The sequence below is a fragment of the Dermacentor albipictus genome, chromosome 3 (genome assembly GCF_038994185.2).
Source record: "Dermacentor albipictus isolate Rhodes 1998 colony chromosome 3, USDA_Dalb.pri_finalv2, whole genome shotgun sequence".
NCBI classification, from domain to species: domain Eukaryota; kingdom Metazoa; phylum Arthropoda; class Arachnida; order Ixodida; family Ixodidae; genus Dermacentor; species Dermacentor albipictus.
In genome coordinates, this window is record NC_091823.1 from 45,990,874 (window position 1) to 46,010,853 (window position 19,980).

Below are 19,980 nucleotides of genomic sequence, written 5' to 3' on the forward strand. Positions count from 1 at the left end.
CGCAACGCTTGACTGTCCGCAGCATTCGACTCAGCTCAAGAAGCGCCATTCAGAGAGACCACGCACACCACCGTGAGTTTCTTCTTCACGCAAGTACTAATCCTGAAACTTGCAAGGTGACGGCCGTGCCCAGCTAAGCCTACTCGCGATCGCCGAGCCCTGCTGCCTGAGGCTCCGCTCCTCGCGCCTCGTGCCTCGAGATCCACGTGCACGCCGGGCCGCCCGACAACGGCTTTTTCAAATGTTTTTTCCCTCTTCAAACGCAGCGGCAACCTAGCATTATGGAAGTTGACCGAACGAACTCCATAACAGGAATAACAAATAATGAAGCAGAAATGAACGACACGGAGCCGACGTTCGACAGCAACAGCGGAAAAACACTACGCCAGACAGGACCATGGGTGATGCTACTAGCGCGACAACAGAAGAAGAAAGAATCCATCGCAACTTCGAAGACGCAGAAGGAGTTCTCATGCGAACTCAGCACGGGACAGAACACGAATGATGGAAAACGGCAAGCCCCTCAAAAGCCATGGGGCCACAACAACGCAAGCAAGCCACGGCCTCGCTTGCCAACGACCCCACCGCTACCAGAAAACCATTACAAGATTGTTTACAGACCTAAAGCCGGTGTGAAAGTGTCAAACTGGAAAGACGGAGTGATAGCAAGAGGATTAGCCCAAGCATGCGGAGTCACACCCCAGGAGCTCTACGCCAAGGTGATCATACAGACACAGTGGCAACAAAACTTAATTCTGGCAAGTACCGAAGAAGAGGATTGCGCACTTAAACTAGCAGAAATAACACGCATCGAAATAGGACACGCAACATACGAAGTCACACCTTACCTCAAGCCAATTCCGGGCACTGTACGTGGCGTTGTTCACGGAATAGAGGAAGGCACCACCGACGAGCAGCTAGTAGATCTACTAGCAACAACCAACAAGTGCAAAATCCTATACGCTAGAATGCTGGGAAGATCGACGTCGGCAGTGATCACCTTCGAGGGCCCGCATGTTCCGTTCTACGTTAAAGTTGGATGTACGCTTACCCGCTGCAGACCCTACCGAAAGTCAGTGCAGTACTGCAGATCTTGCGGGGAGATAGGACACAGACAAGACGTCTGCCCTAATCCAAACGATGAACTATGTGACAACTGCGGAGAAAACAACGCTGATCCAAATAACCACCAATGCGAACCGAAATGTAAGCTCTGCGGAATGCCCCATGAAACGGCGGGTAGAGACTGTCGAAGGAAGCTGAAACCAGCCCCGCCACCGTTGAGAGTCAGGGAGCGGTCAAGATCGAGACAGAGACGCTTCTGGTACCAGGCCAGCATGGTACCTAACAACGACAACGAGCACATGATGACCATGTCACCATCGCCACAGTCACCGAATGAGGCCGAGCAGACAAAAAGATCCAGATCCAAGTCGGGATCGCGATCAAGGGAAAGACAACAGAGCGTTCCCCGGACAACGGCAACGGGCGTGGAACACGACAACACACAGCGCAAGGTGAGCTGGGCCAACGTCGTCAGAGGAAACATTCATACGTCGAAAGAAAATAATGGCGTTCAAACCACAAGACACTCGAGGTACGAAGACACGATAATGATTCTCCGAAAACAGAACGATGAATTGAAGCGAGAGCTAGAACAGCAAAAGCAGAAGACACAAGAGAAGGAAGCCCGCACACAAAAACAGCTCGAGTACCTGATGCGAGAAATAGAACAACTACGGAGAGAACAGACCCAGCAATCGCAAACACCCCTACCGCGGCCTTCATCCCCACCCCCACCACCATCACCAACAGAGTCATCAACAACAAGTCAACAAGTCAACAGACCAGAGCCATCCACACTGTCGAACCAAGCGGTGATAACCCAGAACGACCTCAAGACACTTGAAGACCGCATCAACGCCAACGTGACCATCATGATGGAAACCACACTGTCCACAGTAACGCAGGTTATGCAAAACACGGTAACACAGATGATACAGACTGGCTTCCAATCTCTCAAGAACGAAATAGAGAACCAGATTCAGGCTCTACAGACCAAAATGACACAATCCGGAGAAAGTTTCAGTCAACGCATTCACATGCTAGAAGAAAGAGAAAATGCTCGCAAGAAACCTAAGTACCCTGCGCGAGAAGCCAAGATGATGCAGACCCTAAGCGAACAAGATGGCGAGGCAATCTAAAGAGGAAGATGACTACAAGCAACACCCACGGCTCAAAATTTGGCAATGGAACTGTCATTCTATTCGAAGTAAGAGAAGCAACCTTGTACAATTCTGCAAGCAGTTTGACCCAGACATTATAGCCTTACAAGAAACCGAAGCAGAAGACTTCAAGGTCAGTGGTTACCTCACTCACGTCACTGACGGTAAAACGAGGACAGCAATCCTGACCAAGAAAGCCATCAACGCTCAGCGACACGACATCCAACACCGCATCGAACACACCCTCGTCGAAATCGTACCCGAGAAAAAACAGCAGCAAAGCCTCTTTGTGTTAAACGTGTACAGCCCACCAAAGGACCACCTAAAGGATCTAGACAAGCTTATGAGAGAGGTGAAGAAGCTGAGCAAGGGTAACGGGCTGATAGTCGTTGGAGATTTTAATGCTCCCCATGTGGCCTGGGGTTATGCGGCCTTAAAGAAAAAAGGAGAAGACGTGCACAACGTAGCCCAACAACACCTCCTCACGCTACTCAACGACCCACAGACACCCACGCGCATCGGCAACAGTGTATCTAGAAACACCAGCCCCGACCTCACATTCGTGCACGGACTCAAACAGTATGAGTGGAGCTGCATGGACGAGAATCTTGGTAGCGACCATTTTATAGTGCAAACGATCATTCCGCACCACAAAGCAACGATGAAGATAGGAAAAGCCAAGATCACGGACTGGCAGGCCTTTCGCAAAGATGAGAGTGCCATTAATGCGACGATAGACGACATAACAATATGGATCAGAGGAGTCGTGGAAAGAGCCGAGAAGCATACGAGGACAATCCAGCTGTCGCAAATCACCCCCGTGGTCGACCCGCACTTACTCCACCTGTGGGAGGCGCGGAGGGGTCTCGCCAAACGCTGGCAGCGTAACAAGTGCAACCGGAAACTCAAAATTCGAATCTCTAAGCTGATCAAGGAAACGCAAGAGTACTCTGAACAACTTGAAAGAAAGAACTGGCGCGAAACATGCAACAAGCTTCAAGGTACCTTAAGCAGCAAGCGCACTTGGGCGGTGCTCAAGACTCTCCTATCAAAGAAGGAGAACAAGAACGCCACAAAACAGAAAATGCAGCGACTCATACACAACCACCCGGGGAAAGAGGAAGACGTTATCAGAGAAGTGAAGGAGAAGTTCCTCGGTACTGAGCGAAACATAACTGTAGATTCGCACTTCGACGAGTATCGAGGCAAGCCAAATATGGAACTGGATCGGCCCTTCACAGAAGCAGAAATCGAGAGGGCCTTGAGCAAGCTCACCCGCAACACGGCGCCGGGGTACGACAGAATAAACAACAAGACACTCCGGAACCTTGACGGACCCTCTGTAGACGCGCTCTTAAAATACATCAACGAGTGCTGGCAACAAGGTAAAGTACCACCGGAATGGAAACATGCCGAGGTAACCATGATACCTAAACCCAACAAGCCCATCAGCGTGCAGAACCTTCGACCTATATCCCTAACCTCGTGTGCTGGAAAACTCTACGAGCACATGGTGCACAACCGCATGAGCGACTATCTCGAAGACAACGAACACGTCCCAAGCACTATGTTCGGATTTCGAGCTCACCTGTCCGCGCAAGACGTGTTGCTGCAAATCAAGGAAAAAGTCATCGACAAGCTGGACACGCACAGCAAAAGAGCCATCCTCGCACTTGACGTGAAAGGGGCTTTCGACAACGTGTCACACGAAGCCATACTGCAGCACCTCAACGTTTATAACTGCGGTGAAAAAGTATATAATTACATCAAAGCTTTTCTGAAAGAACGTACAGCCACAGTGGGGATAGGCAACTTACGCTCTGAGAAATTCGACATACCGCGAAAGGGAACGCCACAAGGCTCCGTCATTTCGCCGATGCTATTCAATCTGGCGATGAGCACACTACCCAAGCAACTGAAGCAAATAGAAGGGATTGGTCACGCAATATATGCTGACGACCTCACCATCTGGACTACGGGAGGGTCGACAGGTCAACAGCAAGACGCTCTGCAAGAAGCGGTTGACACTACGGAAAAGTACCTGGAAGCATGTGGACTGACGTGCGCACCTGAAAAATCGGAGCTCTTGGTGCTAAGGAAGCGCACAAGAGGCCGACAACCGCAGCAGATACCAGACCCGGTAGTAAAGGTGGGAGGCATCATGATTCCGCAGGTTACGACGCTCCGCATCCTCGGACTCCTGATTCAAAAGGACGGGGCTGGGGGAGCAGAGTTGGAAAAAATTCAAAGAACAGTGCAACAAATAACCCACCTTATCAAAAGAGTGACGAGCAAAAGCCACGGACTCAAGGAAGAAGACTGCACGAAAATGATACAAGCGCTGCTCACGAGCATCGTCACGTACGGTACCCCATACGTTGACATGAAGAACAGTCAACGAGACAAAGTAAACGCCCTCATCAGAAAATCATACAAAATTGCCTTGGGTCTGTCCCCCTCCACGTCCACAGCGAAATTACTCAAAATGGGAGTCCACAACACGTGGGAAGAGCTCGTGGAGGCGCACAACGTCAACCAACTGGAAAGACTAAAGCTGACAAGGACGGGAAGAGCCCTGCTGCAAGATCTGGGCTACCAAGTAGAGGATGAAAGGCACCTACCTCAGCGTATCCCACACGAGATCAGAGACAAGCTACACATAAGTACCATTCCCAGAAACATGCATCCCGAGTACGACAAGGAAAGGAGACAGGCGAGAACACAGGCGCTCAAGCGCATACTCGAACGCACCAACAGCAAAGAAGAAAACGTCAGATATACAGATGCAGCTGCGTACAGTACCAACGACCGATTCGCAATCAGCGTGGTCGACGAGAAGGGCGAACAACTTACAGCCACATCCATACGTGCCAAGGACGCGAGCACAGCGGAAGAGGTGGGCATAGCCCTGGCCATCGCAACGTGCAAGAAGGCCATGGTTACCGTGGTGACGGACTCACAAGAAGCATGCCGAAGGTATATGAACGGAAGGATTGGAAAGGCAGCGCTTCAGGTCTTGAACACCACCAAGATAGAGGCAGCACAAATCCTCTGGACACCGGGGCACGAGTCTCTCACGGGGAACCAGGCGGCGCACGCCGCGGCTCGAGATCATGCACGCCGAGCCATCTCCGACGCGCAGAGAACGCGTACCGACGACTGTGAAGAGGATGAAGAACGCATATCCAAGAAGTACTCGGATATCTTGGCGCACTACAGGAAGCAGAGGCGTCGCTACCCGCCCGCGCATAAGACGATGAGTAGGGACCAAGAGGTAACCTGGAGAAGACTACAGGCTGGAACGTACCCACACGGAACACTGCTGCACGCCATGTACCCGGGCATCTACGGGCGAGACTGCAAGTTCTGCCCGCCGGACACGCCGAACACCTTGCGCCATATGGTGCTGGAGTGCAGAAATAACCGCGAAGTACCACCGTCATCATCGCCACCAAGCGATAACAACCAGGAAGAAGCGGATATGGAGGAAGAATCGAAAGACCAGTGGGAGGCTCTGCTGGTGACGCACGACCTTGACAGCCAGCTGCGGTTGGTGAACAGGGCTCGGGCGGCGGCAGCGAGCCATGGCTACCTGGACTGAGGAGGCCACCCACCTTTGGGCTCAAGAAGCCTGGTCTCAAAATAAAGTTTATTTCTCTCTCTCTCTCTCTAGCGAAGGCGGTTGCAGCTAGCCAGCGTTTGCTCCGTTTGTCTGTCGTATGTTTTTGTGGCTTCGAAACTGACGTCGCCGATGTGTTCTAACAAGGCCGTCGATATTATTGGAATGGAATGCACTGGCTGAGTAATGGCCAGCGGGTCTACATAACCGCCCGTACATTCTCTAATTGCTCTGATGATCGACCATTTCGTGTGCAGTTTTTCGCCGGGAACATGCGACATGCATTTTCATCCACCAGCTGCAGCCCCAACTCCTTCAGATAGGGGCAGAACAGAAGCACGCTCAGCCAAACCAGCTTTCTGAAATCGAAGACGAAGCAGGTCGTCACGACATATTACACGTGTAAGGAGCACCCGATATCCTGCATTTCCTTATCTTGTGGAATATGACTACTGAGCGCCAACTCATCAACGACGATGGGCAACGCGATCGCTAAGAGCAGGCGTCCTAGTTATACGCGTGATTTCGCGTCTGGAATCAGACGCATCGGATGCGGTCTGTTACGCTGTGCGAATAGTGAGGTTGGCCCAGTCCGTGTCCTGTGCCGAGTGCCGCGAAATCTCGATTAAGTGATCATGCCCCGAATGTAACCGCTTGAGAATGCCGTTTCAGCTATTCGGCAAACGTAATTTATATCCAAGCTGGCAACGCATAAATGAGCGAACTACGTTGAGCGCGCGCGGGCCAGTGACATGATGGTAGTGTGTTTACGTTTCTGCCGCGACTATAGCCACCGTACCACGGACCCTCGGCCAGCTGGCCGCGGATCCAGGCGCTCGATTTTTATTTTTATTTCGTTTTTTTAGCGTCCCACTAGAAATATGGCCCCGTGTCCCAGAAATGCCAGCATCACCGTTGGCGTTGGTGGAGTTGTCCATAAGCAAAAATTGCCATATATATTTAGATATATGTATATACCATGCCTTGCTATATGACATGTGTTATATGCGGGTTATATTGCCGAACTATCCTATCACTAAAGTTGACCGTACCATGTCTGACCTTCTTTCTTCTCTTGATGTTTCCCTACCATTTTCTCTTCCCCCAGTATGGGGTAGCCAACCAGGCTCAGTCCTGGTTAACCACCCCCAGTTGAAAAACACAACAGGAAATTTCAGTCTGTCGTATTTTGGGACGTTCTGTTGTATGACGTTCTTTTGTCTGACGTTCTGTTGTCTGTAGTGTGACGTAATATAATTGGACGCTCTGTAATTCTTGATCAATATTTAGTTAAAAATTGACAGAGACCTCTTTAAGGTTATGTAAATTTTCTATCGCAAAAAAAAATACAAAAGTAAAAAATTCTCACCGCGGATTCCAACTTGCGACCTGAGGATCCCGAACCCAGTATTTTACCACTGCTCCATGCCTTTTTTTTTTCTTTCATGGTATTTATTACAGCAGCAATCAACCCGACATTCACCAGTTGTGCATAGTCCGAGAATGGAGAGCACAATGAAAGTCACACAGCGAAAAAAGCATCGTTCATACTGTGGGTAAAAATGTTGGTTTCACTTTAGATGGGTGGTAAGATAGGCACCTCACCAAAATGGGGTACCAGTCCGGTTGTGTATCAAGTCCATCATAAACCTGTTTTAGGTGTACTGTTATTTGGATGAAATGTACCCTTGTAAGTACAATCGTTTCGGCGTTTCGGTCCATCATTCGTGTTTTCCACAAACTGTGCATTCCGATGAGAAAAAACATATCGAAAGGTGTACTATTATCAGAGGTTGGCAGCAGGTATCGCACAGTATGAGCGTTAATCTCAATGTTATTTTTTTAAAGTTCGTTGGAGGACATCCCAAAATAGTATGGCGACGGTGCAGCTAATAAAACAATGTTCAATCGTCCCTCGCATGTCACAAAGGCGACAGTTAACAGAAGAGACAGACACCCTTTTTCTGTATAGCCATGTTTTTACCGGTATAGTCCCCTACAGAAGATAACTCTCGCTGGCATTGTCTATGGGACCTGCAAGCATGGTGGTTCAGTCAGCGTGGGAATGATCGTTAGTACGTGAATTTACGTAAGCTTCGGTCTTTTATCGCTTCAAACGGCTTTGCGACCCGGCAAATTAGTCATTTTAATCATTTCAAACAGCATATTGTTCTACAAACGCAATATTCGCATTTATTATGCATGCGCGCGGAGTTTTATTATTGGCTTCTAGACTTAGAAACATAGTATTACTACGAAATGTGTGTCACCATAAGCGCACAAGCGTTGTAAATGCGCCCACAAGAACGCATGAAGCCACAAAGCGCGAAGACCAGGCAAATCCAAGCAATAACCATCATTTCAATGCAAACAGGACGACCTCAGCACCGGTGTTCTCTCTGGTAAGTTTAGCAGAAAACTCTATGCTTCGCCGTACCGGAGAACATTATGTGAACATAACAGAATGGTAATCGACGTCACTTGCGTGTTCTCGGCTAAGATCCTCGAGACAGGTTGTAGCAACAGCGTTCGAGGATAGCACAATGGTGGCTGTTTAACATTAATGATGGCATCCTAATCCTGTACGAAAAAAAAAACATAAATGTGGCTTGAAATTTTATTTTCGCAGAATTTTACTTCAGAGAATGCGCGCGAATATTTAAACAGTCAATGACATAACGCGATGACGTCTCCGCTTCCATGATGTCGGGGCCCCCAAATAAATTCAAACTAAGAACTTCTGCTTTCAATTATTTATTTCTAATATGCTATCGACCATTTAAACTCACGATTGTAGTATAAGATCCTGATGTGGTGTACTTTTTGTGCTAAATTGTTGGCCATCTGCCGGAAGATGACAGCGACCGTGCAAGGGGAGATGATCGGACCACGCCGACTTCGCACACATCATCACAGACGGTCGCTCGGTGCTCAGTGAAATGGAGCTACCCCCTTTGGGGGATCGGCCATTAATAGGGCGATATAGGAAAGTCCAAGAAAATTAAAATTTTGAGAGCAATAAAGCCAGACAATACTGATGAGTAAAGTTGTGAAATAAACGTCTGCTGACACAGGTATGAACTCTAGTAACTAAATGTGACAATAAATAAATATGCGGACTTAAACAATAAATACAGGAAAAGCAAATTTAGCATGCACTTCTTTTTGTCTTGCCTAGAAAATTGCACAGAGAATTACAAACGTTCTTGCGGCAAAAAAAAAAGAGTTCTGTAGCACGAAAGAAAAGCACCACCGGAAGAGTCAAATTCAAGCGAATCGTTCGGTGTGGTTCTTCAAGCACTATTTTCCTTTGGATATTATAACGGTGACGTGCTAAAAAGAGATGTTCTAGGGATTCACTCTCAATATCATTCGCCAGCTAGCTCCTTCTCTCTCTCTTTCTTGTGAGCACCCAGTGGAAATAATAATAATAATAATAATAATAATAATAATAATAATAATAATAATAATAATAATTCATCTTGCAAAAAAAGCGCTCATCGAGCTCAACGTAATTTTGCCATCATAGAGCGATGTTTTTTTTTCTTTTCTTTTTGAAGCCTAGCTGAAAAGCTCACAGGGTCTCATGCTATCCCTAAGCCGACTTTAAGGTGAAAGCCCAAGTGCCGATGAACTAAAGGCTGAGGCATGACGTACACATCCCCCCACTTAGTCACTCCTCTTAATTTGCTCAGATTACTTAGCTTAGCCATCCCTCTTAATAATTCCACAGGTAGTAGATTCGAGTGCCTTAATGAAATATATCGTAATTAACTGTGCCTTAATTACATTGACATTCATTACCACAAAAGGTCTTGGGTTCAAATACCGTAATTATATCTTCATTACATGTACCTTAATTAAATGTGCCCTAGTTAACACCAAAGGTGGCGGGCTCGATATTCACCAAAGGTTGAGGGCTCGTAGCCTTTTTGTACCTTTCGTGTCATCGATGCATTTTCGCTCAAAGACTTGAAGGTCGACTGACTGATGAGGCATATATAAGGGTTTCTCCTTAATAAAAAGAAAAATAATTTCCTTCTGGCATTTATTAGGATTGCTTGAGAGGCTTAGTACAATGGAAGACATCCCAAAATAGTAAACATATAGAAATGTTTCCGCGCTTCTAAAGCAGGTTTTATAAAACGAAAAGAAAGTTCAGTCATGCTTAAACTCGGTACTTGGCCCTTTCATTAGAACCTCGTCATCCACGGAAAAAACTGCCATCCGACTCCCTCCTGGTATGGTAATCTAACGGGACGAGTACAGCATGGAACTTGCAGGCTTCGTTGCACCGTAAGAATGGCACAGTGTTAATTACCTCATCCATCTGCATTGCTAAATATTGCTAATTACGTTGTTCTCTCAATAAAAAAACGCACTATATATATATATATATATATATATATATATATATATATATATATATATATGCAACAGTACGGTCCAATTATCATGCGACTTTGATGGGAGAACACATTAATCAAACAGGCTCCTCGCTGAAACTTGAATATGTTGTTTTAGGGAGCTGCCGCTTTCGAATGAGCACGTGGGGAAGCAAAGTACATATATGCCCTACGAGCAGCATGCATAATCTTCGGGTAGGTTTGACTTACTACTGCCACATGGCGCCTGAGTGCACTCAAGGGATTGGCGTATGTGGCTTCCTTTCAGAGTAGAAGGCATTAGGGACACTAGGGACCATCACTTGTTGACTGTCAGTGACCCTCGTTTTCGCTAACCATTGATCATGGGTCTAAATCTGCTGCGACGTTGACTTCATCCACTTCTTACCTTCTTAATCAACCCGGACGGCACAAAATTAGCAGTGCTCCGGCAAGTTATAGGCTTACTTCATTATAGAGGTATCAGCATGGTCTTTTCGATGAACTCGAAAGACCGCATGACTTCGCACGCAAAACTATTTTTAACCATAAATAACAGTTTGTCTACTACTTTCGTCCGTTGACGGACTGAACTCATTAATTTGTTTAGAAAGCGGAGTTGCCCCCTGAATTTGCGATGAATATTTTCTTCAACTGGCCTCCCTGTCCCATTAGTTTAGAAGCCATGAAGTCGAAGGACCCGGTTGTTGATTTTAGTAGTTTAGAACAAATGCTTATCAACCATGCTTCGTAGAGCTTACTGCGCCTCGTTAATGGCTTATTTATCGAATGATCGGCCTCCTTATAATTATCACTTTGATGTCAATCGCATCGAATAAAGCGGTGACAAATCAGTTCGGCCAAAACCCTAATGAGGGGGGATATTTCATGAACGTGAAAACTGTCTCCTACTTGAAAGAATGAAAAAGGCTGCAAAAGAAACCCAGTTGGGCGACTCAGAAATAACTGTGAGCAGGGAAAAAAACAATGCATTCAAAAAAATTCAAAAATTTGATTAGCTCGGATGCTGGAGGGGGAGCCCCGGAAAGGCGTTGATTCCAGGTTTGATTCCCGGACCAGGACGAATTTGTCATCAACTGCGAAGTTTTATTTCTGAGAAATCCACATCGGTCTCACTTGCAGCAGGCTCGTGTGGATGATGATTTTCCTTTTCGCTTATCAATCAGTACATTCTAATCATTCTGTTTCTTTTTTTTTTCATACATGGCGAGTGGAACAGTTTGAAGCAGCCAGATTTGTGAATTACATTCAATAGAACGGACTTTTTTTGTCTCTGTTAACTGTCAATCATGCAGCCAGAATTCGCCATTCACCTAACCACGTAGTGGGATTCTCCAGATGCAACCAATTCCCGCACCTTGAAAAGTCAGCTCCGGATTTAAGAAGTGCCTCTGCCCAGCTGTTGAACCCCAGGATCATCGGGCTGCTTTGGCCTGCCAACAGCTGTGACAAGACGTCAGCCTTAAAATTCCGTCCACTTAATCAACTGGGACAGCTAATGGCAACAAAATGACTAATTATTCAAGAAGTAGAAGCACAGGAAGCATGGATAACTTATTGACCCAGGGAGTAAACTAATATGATAATTTTCACCCACGCCTGGCTGTGACCAAGCCGCAGCCTTGCTTGCTTAGCGCGAAACCTGATGGCAGCAAATCCTTATGCCTAAATAATATCTTGGCTTGATTGGTATTGGTTCGTGATTAAAGCATACTTTTTGGTGCAAATTAATCGAGGACGAAGAAACAAAGTCGTCCGCTTGTTCGTGTTCTTCGTCTTCATTTAATTTGCGCCAAAACGTTTGCTTTAATCATGAACCAGATGCATAGTTCGGCATACTGTAGTAAGCCTACTTCTCGCATGGCGATAACGTTAAAGGCACATCAAGGGTTGGATGCGCTGCCTGCCCATTACAATTCCCGCTTTGTGTATAGGCAGACCCTGCCAAATGGGCACGCTAACTGCGTTTTAATATTGCTCCACCCTTCCTCCAGCGTGGTCGTTCCTGAATGTAAATTCCCGCACACAGATGTCGCTGCATTAGCGAATAGTCGTTAGTTTATACGAAAAACGTTGCAGTTCTGCTTAAAAGCTGGCCGCGCTGTTCAGCAGCCGTGGAAAGAATGCTGGCAGCAGATAACAACCATTTTGTCGGCTGAAAAACAAAAACGCAAAGAAGCTTTACGAAAAGTTCCATGCGAATTAGACCTTATATACCAGTGCTGCACTAGACAGGCTCGTATAGCGAGTTCTTGGATATAAGCCACATAAGCCTGGCTGTATCTGCGGGGCAATGAAACCTAGTAAACCCACATTAAAATGCCGTTGGGTAAAGCCTTTACATATGCGCCCTTTCAAGTGCTCTTAGAGTACCCGCTTCGAAAAGCGCGCGACATCCCCGTAAATCCAGTGTGTTGATAGCGAGGACGTCCCTATATATTTCCGTGTTATCTGCAAGCTTAGCTCATGTAAAGCTCGTTTTCTGCTACCAGCTCCATGCGGGTCCACTGGTTAGGTTTCGAGCCTTTCAGCTTGATTAAAAAGTAAACCTTCTCGCCTAATCTCCCTCCCTGCTCCGTGCCAACTCTGCACCACTGCCACTGTACGAGATCGTTTACTAATCGCTTAGGAAGCGCGAGCGCAGACCGCACTTGCGGACGCCACGGTGGCACTACTAGATATTTTAACGCATGAGGAAACCCGCGAAGTATTATCAGGAAGAGCAGTCGATGGACAAACATGACGATTTCATGGGACAAAAAAGTGACGATGATAGTATACCGAGCAAACGAGGAAGAAGTTTCAACAGACTTCCCCCGCCATGACCTGAAAGGATTATTTACGCATCCTATGACACGAAGACCAGAGGGATCAGTCGGCCAGGGTGCACCTATCGCACAGGTGGTGGCGTTTAAGCATGGCCAGCTTTTAAGCACGTGTTGCTCGCTGGCGCGAAGTATTTCGGCTTGTCATCTGAGGGTGCCACAATCCGCGCCCGTCCTTGTCGTCTTATCAGAAGCAGGTTTCGAATTACTTTAGTGACGTTAATTCCAGAGTTCATGCGAATAGGCGTCAGCCGACGATGCTAAACGCTAAGTACCAAACTCCAACTTTTGATATTCGGTGGTCGATGCTTCCGCCTTCTCGCAATGGTGCAGAGCCGCGCCATGCATCGTTGGTAAAGCACTCAACAAAGAGAACTCCTCATACAGTCCTTAGACTTCGTTGAATTTATGAAAGTGCTCGTTCCTTGACGTGATGTAATCCTTGACTCACAGAGCGCTATGATATACCTACTTGAGGGTACTGACACGTGTACTTGTTCATCGGGTTACCTCATTTCACCATGTAAACAAATGTTATCGCTAAGCGCAACGCGCGCACATGTATCGAAAGTTTCTCGAATGTTATTGATGTTATTGATGTTCTATCCGCTGTCTGTTATTGCCGAACCTTGTGCAATCTGACTGCATGTATGCACGACGCCAATTGTGTAGTACTTTGTGGAAGACACGCAAGCACCAGCGGTTACTCTGGAACTTTCGATGGCTCGTGTATAAAAGCTGACGCGCTTACCTCGAAGGTTAGATTTTCAACGATCACCGACTGTGTTCGCCACTATCGTTGTCCTTTAAGTGCGACCTGTTTTTGAGGGCACACGTTCGCCCAATCAGACGCTAGTTCCGTCATTCACAGTTTTGCGGCTTTCATCACCGTCACTATACTACGTGACAATATACGCGTGTAGTGTTTGGTTACTGCAAAGTATAGGTGGCTTTTTTGCGTCCTGTAATATTGTTTCATTCTTAGGAAATTAGTTCTGAAACGGTTGGACAGCTAGTTAGTGAACGGACGCTCTTCTACGTTAAGGTTCGGAAAGGTCGAAAAGTGGTGCACTCGTCCTACCGTCGGCGCGTGTACTGACCAGGACTGATGTGGCTTTTCCATTTCGTTTGGCTGTCCTCACAGTCCTCAATGTCCATAGAACGGACTTTTCTGCGTTCCAATTTCCCCAAGTCTTCGGTAAAGGCAAGGCTTTCGTGAGCTCATGGACGCTTCATCATTGACGGTTCATCACTAACGTTGTCGAACTGCTATCTTTGCCCGTCGCATGCCCTGCAGACTGTACGAACGTTCTTTTAGTACCATACTGTCTACAAGCGCTGCTTCTTCTTCGTCCTTCTTGCGCCTTCAACGCGGCTCTAAACGTCAAGTTAATAGCTGCCTTCAGTTCCGCTATCCACGTAGCTAACCATGTTAGATGTTACTGCTGGCTTTAGACACGACAGTTTATTTCTGTAGTCGCTACAATATGACTCAGGATTTCTGTATTTCTTTTCTTGTCGTTTCTTCCTGTAACTTATTCCGTCTAATCATGCTTGGGGCTTCTATGCTGCAATGCATTACAGGTTTTGTATTTGCAAGCTTGAAGGCACAAAAGTAATAATCCGACCATATTGGTTCCGGAGATTTGCGAGATGTGTTCACTGTTTACTCTTAGCCTTATCTCATTGGCAAGTTTGATTTTACAGCGAAGCTGTTAGCCCGTCCGTGGTTGGCATTTTTCCTGTCCGTCTGTGAGGAAAAATTATCATCGTCAGCAATGGCTCATAATCCCCTAAGCAAGCAAAGATGCAGTGGCTCTTCCCCCTAGTAATGCAGAAGCTACAAACGCTCAGCAAAGCGATGCGAACAGTGCATACATTCATTGAAATCATGCATACAGCGCATAGAAAAGCGCACGCTTCAGTAAAGAACAAGCTCAAAACAAGCATCTGTAATCAGCAGGAATGACTCATACCGCCGTGCACAAGCAAAACTTCAATGGCTTATAGCCCCGTAAGCAAGAAATATATGCAATGGTTCATACTCCGTAAAGCAGAGGCCACAAGCGCCCAGCTAAGCGAAGTGAACAGTGCATACATTCATTGAAATCAACCACACAACACACCGAACAGCACACGTTTTAATAAAGAAAAAGCTCAAGACAAGTATTCGAACCATCAATAAAGCATTGCACAGCCACCTCAGCAGTTGTAGCAGTGGCATTCCAACAGCTTCGCTGGACATTCATTTTCGCAGGGCTGGGATGACGAGTCAACTTTTTTAGACTTCAGCGTAACCAATGTATCCCTGTAGCCTACGTGACCAGTATTGTATTCGCATATTTCGTCGGCAGTACCAGCATATATGCTGGAGCGCAGGACGTTAGACAGTTTCCTAGCCAGCGTTGGCAGGCAACCACTGTCGAAGGAAGCTATCCTCGGCCCATGGCCTGACACTGCAATTTCAATGCGTGCAACAAAAGTATTGTTGAAGTTTCTGCAGGACACCAAGCTCGACGAGCGGCTCTAGCGAGACAACTGTCTCATGTACATAAGCACTCACCACTTCTCTTATCATCATCATCCATCCCAATACTTTCACTTCCCTTCCCTCTTCCCCAGTGTAGAGTAGCAGACTAGAGCGCACTAGCTCAGGTCGACCTCTCTGTCTTTCCTATCAATAAATTCTATTCATTCATTCATCGGAAGTAGTCCACAGTTCAATATTTTCGTCTAGGAAACGAAACCACTTCTGAAACATTTCGAGCCGACTTTTCATGAGTTGAAGTCGAAGCGTTGCGACCTCACTGATTACCACGTGGATATCATTGAAGATGAGGCTTGCGTCGTTCTCATAAGTTTTGTATGTGCCTTCTCTATGATAAATACGGTCTCTTCATAGCTGGTGGCTGGTTATGGTGAACCGGGACCGTCCGTTGCGTTGGCGGCGTTTTTTCCGGCGAACTGATGCGTGGGCTCGTCGTAAGTAGGTCCTATAGGAGCTATCCGGTCGTTGGTTAATACGGTTCCTGGGTTCCGGCCCCATTTCGTAGAGACATGCGAAGGACCATACAGGAAGAGTAGCCGATTGACAAAGATGGCTATTTTAAGGATCTAAGGAATGATGATGCTATCGGGCAAGCGAGGAAGAAGATTAAGCAACATATCCCGAGTGTATGACTAATACGTGCTGATAGCTCCGTATTCCTTTTGCAGCATCTAGTGTTATTGAACTTGTAAGTACTAAGTCCTAAATTTAACACGCGTTATTGCATTGAACTTTGCTTTATCTTTACAGGCTTGCAGAGATATGAAAGCAATGACGAGTGTTTAGGTGGTTGTAGTGCCATTTATTTGCTTCCACATTTTCATTCTCTCTGCTCACTTAATCTCATGCTTCTTAATATCTGCATTTTATCTCAATCTTCACTATCGGCTATACCTTCAACGTTCATTTGCTTTAGTCTCATTGAAGGGGCCCTGAACCACTCTTTATCTATGAGGAGAAATGCACTTGAAGTTAAAATAGGCTATTTGAGAAATACTTTGCCGTAAAAAGTGCTTGAATGCGATCAGCAGAAGCCGAGTTATTGGCAATCAAACACGGTCTTCGTGGTGCTTCCCCACCTTCTTCAACGCTTTGCAGTGCAAAGGCAATGGAAAAGTGGAGCATGCCCACAACGCTCCGCCTTCTGCATGCGACCGTAGCACGCCGTTCAAATTTCATTTTTGGATGTTAACGTGGACGCCACTACTTCCAGTTTTGGTGCCTACAACGAGCTAACCGTGAGCCAAACGCGGTTGTCCTCAGCGAGCCGCAGTGCGCTTAGCCAGTGGACTCGTCTCGGCACCACGTGGCGGCCGCGGTATCTACGCTACGTAGCAGACCGCAGCTACCAATAGCAGCTGCGTTCTGGTTTATTAGGAAATAAAGCGTCCAGAAGAGACTGATGAGCAGGCTTCTGTTAAAAAGAATGCGTTTGAGAGAATGGTGACTTCAGCAAAACTTGGCCGAGATGTTCACAGCAGCGTATGCTGCCCGCGGAATAGGTTATTTCACCAAGCCCGAGGGGTGGTTCTGGACCCCTTTAAGAGACCCACCAGTGATAATAAATAAAACAAAAAATCACCGAGAGAGTCACACGTTCGGATCGCCGTGCAGCGAATCGCGAAATCTGAAGCAATACAGCAAAAAAAATCTGTTTCAGTTTTAAGTTTATCATTCTTTAGGTAAATGAATGGGGAAGAGACAATATACAGACGAGAGTCCCAAAGACAAAGACTGCAACCAGACCCTCGGTTAATAATAACAATGGAGATATGTATTGAAGATGAGCAAGCTAAGTAAAAGAAACAAACACAATCGCGAAAAATACAACATAGAAGAATTAAATAAACGGAAAGAAATTCTCTGTATGCAAGCTTATAGTGCATAAAAAAACTGTCAATAGATACAAATGGCAAATGTAGTGTTATGAATCATGTAAACTTATTTTTACATATAAAGACGCTTAAGAACATGACTAAATCCATGAAACGATGAAGATTTAATGGTGTTGGGTAAACCATTCCACAGTTTCATAGCAGCGAATGATGATGTCATTTTTTCATATTCAGAATGAACCATAGCAGTAGGAAATTGGAGTTACCTGCAAACCTGGTATTACTATTATTGACGAGGTACCGGGAATACGAATTGGTATGAAAGCTGTTTAGTAAGTAATTTATAAAACATAATTATTAGATGATAGTTGAACAAGTTAGTTAAAACACGGATGTTATTTTCACGAAGTAATAGAGTAGCACTAGCGAAAATCCGCTGTTAGTGATAATGCGTATTGCCTGGTTTCGCAAGTGCTCAATAGAAGAGATAAGCCAGTGACATATGTTTCCCCAGGAAACAATGCCGTAATTAATTTGACTGTTAAAGAAAGCAAAATATAATGCTAATAATGCGACTTTTGAGAAATATGCTCTTTATTTGATTAACCCATCCGCTACTGCGACAAGGTTGCGTTAAGGGCATTTTCCGCGAGCTTTGCTTTTGCTCGCTCCACATCAGCGCCCAATGTCCGCCTTTCACTATCTCCACAATTGCCTCTGAGTACCTTCAATGCTATTCACAGCATGTTTACAGGAGGTATTCAGAGACCTGGAGTGGGAAGAATTGGGGATAAAAGTTGATGGAGAATACCTTAGCAACTTGCGATTCGCTGATGATATTGCCTTGCATAGTAATTCAGGAGACCAATTGCAGTGCATGCTCACTGACCTGGAGAGGCAAAGCAGAAAGGTGGGTCTGAAAATTAATCTGCAGAAAACTAAAGTAATGTTTAACAGTCTCGGAAGAGAACAGCAATTTACGATAGGTAGCGAGGCACTGGAAGTGGTAAGGGAATACATCTACTTAGGGCAGGTAGTGACCACGGACCCGGATCATGAGACTGAAATAACCAGAAGAATAAGAATTGGCTGGGGTGCGTTTGGCAGGCATTCTCAAATCATGAACAGCAGACTGCCACTATCCCTCAAAAGGAAAGTGTATAACAGCTGTGTGTTACCAGTACTCACATATGGGGCAGAAACCTGGAGGCTTACGAAAAGGGTTCTGCTGAAATTGAGGACGACGCAACGAGCTATGGAAAGAAGAATGATCGGTGTAACGTTAAGGGATAAGAAAAGAGCAGATTGGGTGAGGCAACAAACGCGGGTAAATGACATCTTAGTTGAAATCAAGAAAAAGAAATGGGCGTGGGCCGGACATGTAATGAGGAGGGAAGATAACCGATGGTCATTAAAGGTTACGGACTGGATTCCAAGGGAAGGGAAGCGTAGCAAGGGGCGGCAGAAAGTTAGGTGGGTGGATGACATTAAGACATTTGCAGGGACAACATGGCCACTATTAGCACATGACCGGGGTAGTTGGAGAAGTATGGGAGAGGCCTTTGCCCTGCAGTGGGTGTAACTAGGCTGATGATGATGATGACCTAGTCAGGATTGAGTCACCGGCGAGCATCAAACTTTCACTCTCTCCCACTACCGATGCCTCTCCCTGCTTCCCTTTGCCATCCTTTTCCGCGTGATTCGGACTTGATAAGGGGCACTGACCCTTGCGTTCCTGGTTTTCCTTTGTGGCTGTATCAAGGTAGGTGCACTTCTTTTCAGCTACCCCCTTCCCAGGTTGCACGCATTCCGCATACTTTGTTGACACTCCCTGTCCTCTTACGTCGGGAGACTGCGTTCTATTGTCACGACCATTATCGTTCATGATGGCGGCCCTGTTCAGCTTTTCCTCGGCTGCTGGAAGTCTTTTTTCCACCGCCTTCCGTGCATTACGCGCCATATTAAGCTCATTTTTGAGCTCTTCGACCTGCTTCATAAGCTCATCCTGGAAATCCTCCATTTTGTTTAGTCTAGCGTCGACATTACAGTGTCTGCCGATTGACTGGATTTCTTCTGCATTCTCATCCTTCCCCTCGTCTGCATTGAGGGACCCCCCGCACACTGCACCGTCTTTCTCTTCTTTTAATCTATCCGCCCCCTTTCCCTTTCCCCAGTGTAGGGTAACCAACCGGGCTCAGTCCTGGTTAACCTCCCTACCTTTCATTTATCATTTTCTCTTTCTCTCTCTTCTTGCCATGCCTTGCACTCAGGTTTTTCTAATGAAAACCCCGACGCTTTCCGAGCACGTGCCTTATAGTAAAGGCCGATGCGCACAGAATATAAATCTTTAAAATTCCGCAAACTGGTTATCATCATTGTTCTAGAACCAATAAATGTCGCACAGACTTAAGGTATCACACGTGTTCGCACTTAACGTCCCAGACAGTTGCACATTTATGTATTTATTTATTTGTAAAATACCTTACAAGGCCCCTATATGGGGATTGAGCAAGGGTGGCATT

General features: G+C 46.3%; 1 protein-coding gene across 1 annotated transcript in view; it reads right to left on the reverse strand.

Annotated features, from left to right (window-relative positions):
* LOC139057698 (uncharacterized) overlaps positions 1-19,478 on the reverse strand; it is a 47,383-nt gene extending 27,905 nt beyond the window's left edge. Inside the window, exon 1 of the mRNA XM_070536436.1 lies at positions 19,116-19,478. Within this exon, the coding sequence (XP_070392537.1) occupies positions 19,116-19,478 (363 nt within the window). The remainder of the gene's footprint in view (positions 1-19,115) is intronic.
* Positions 19,479-19,980: the final 502 nt, after the last annotated feature.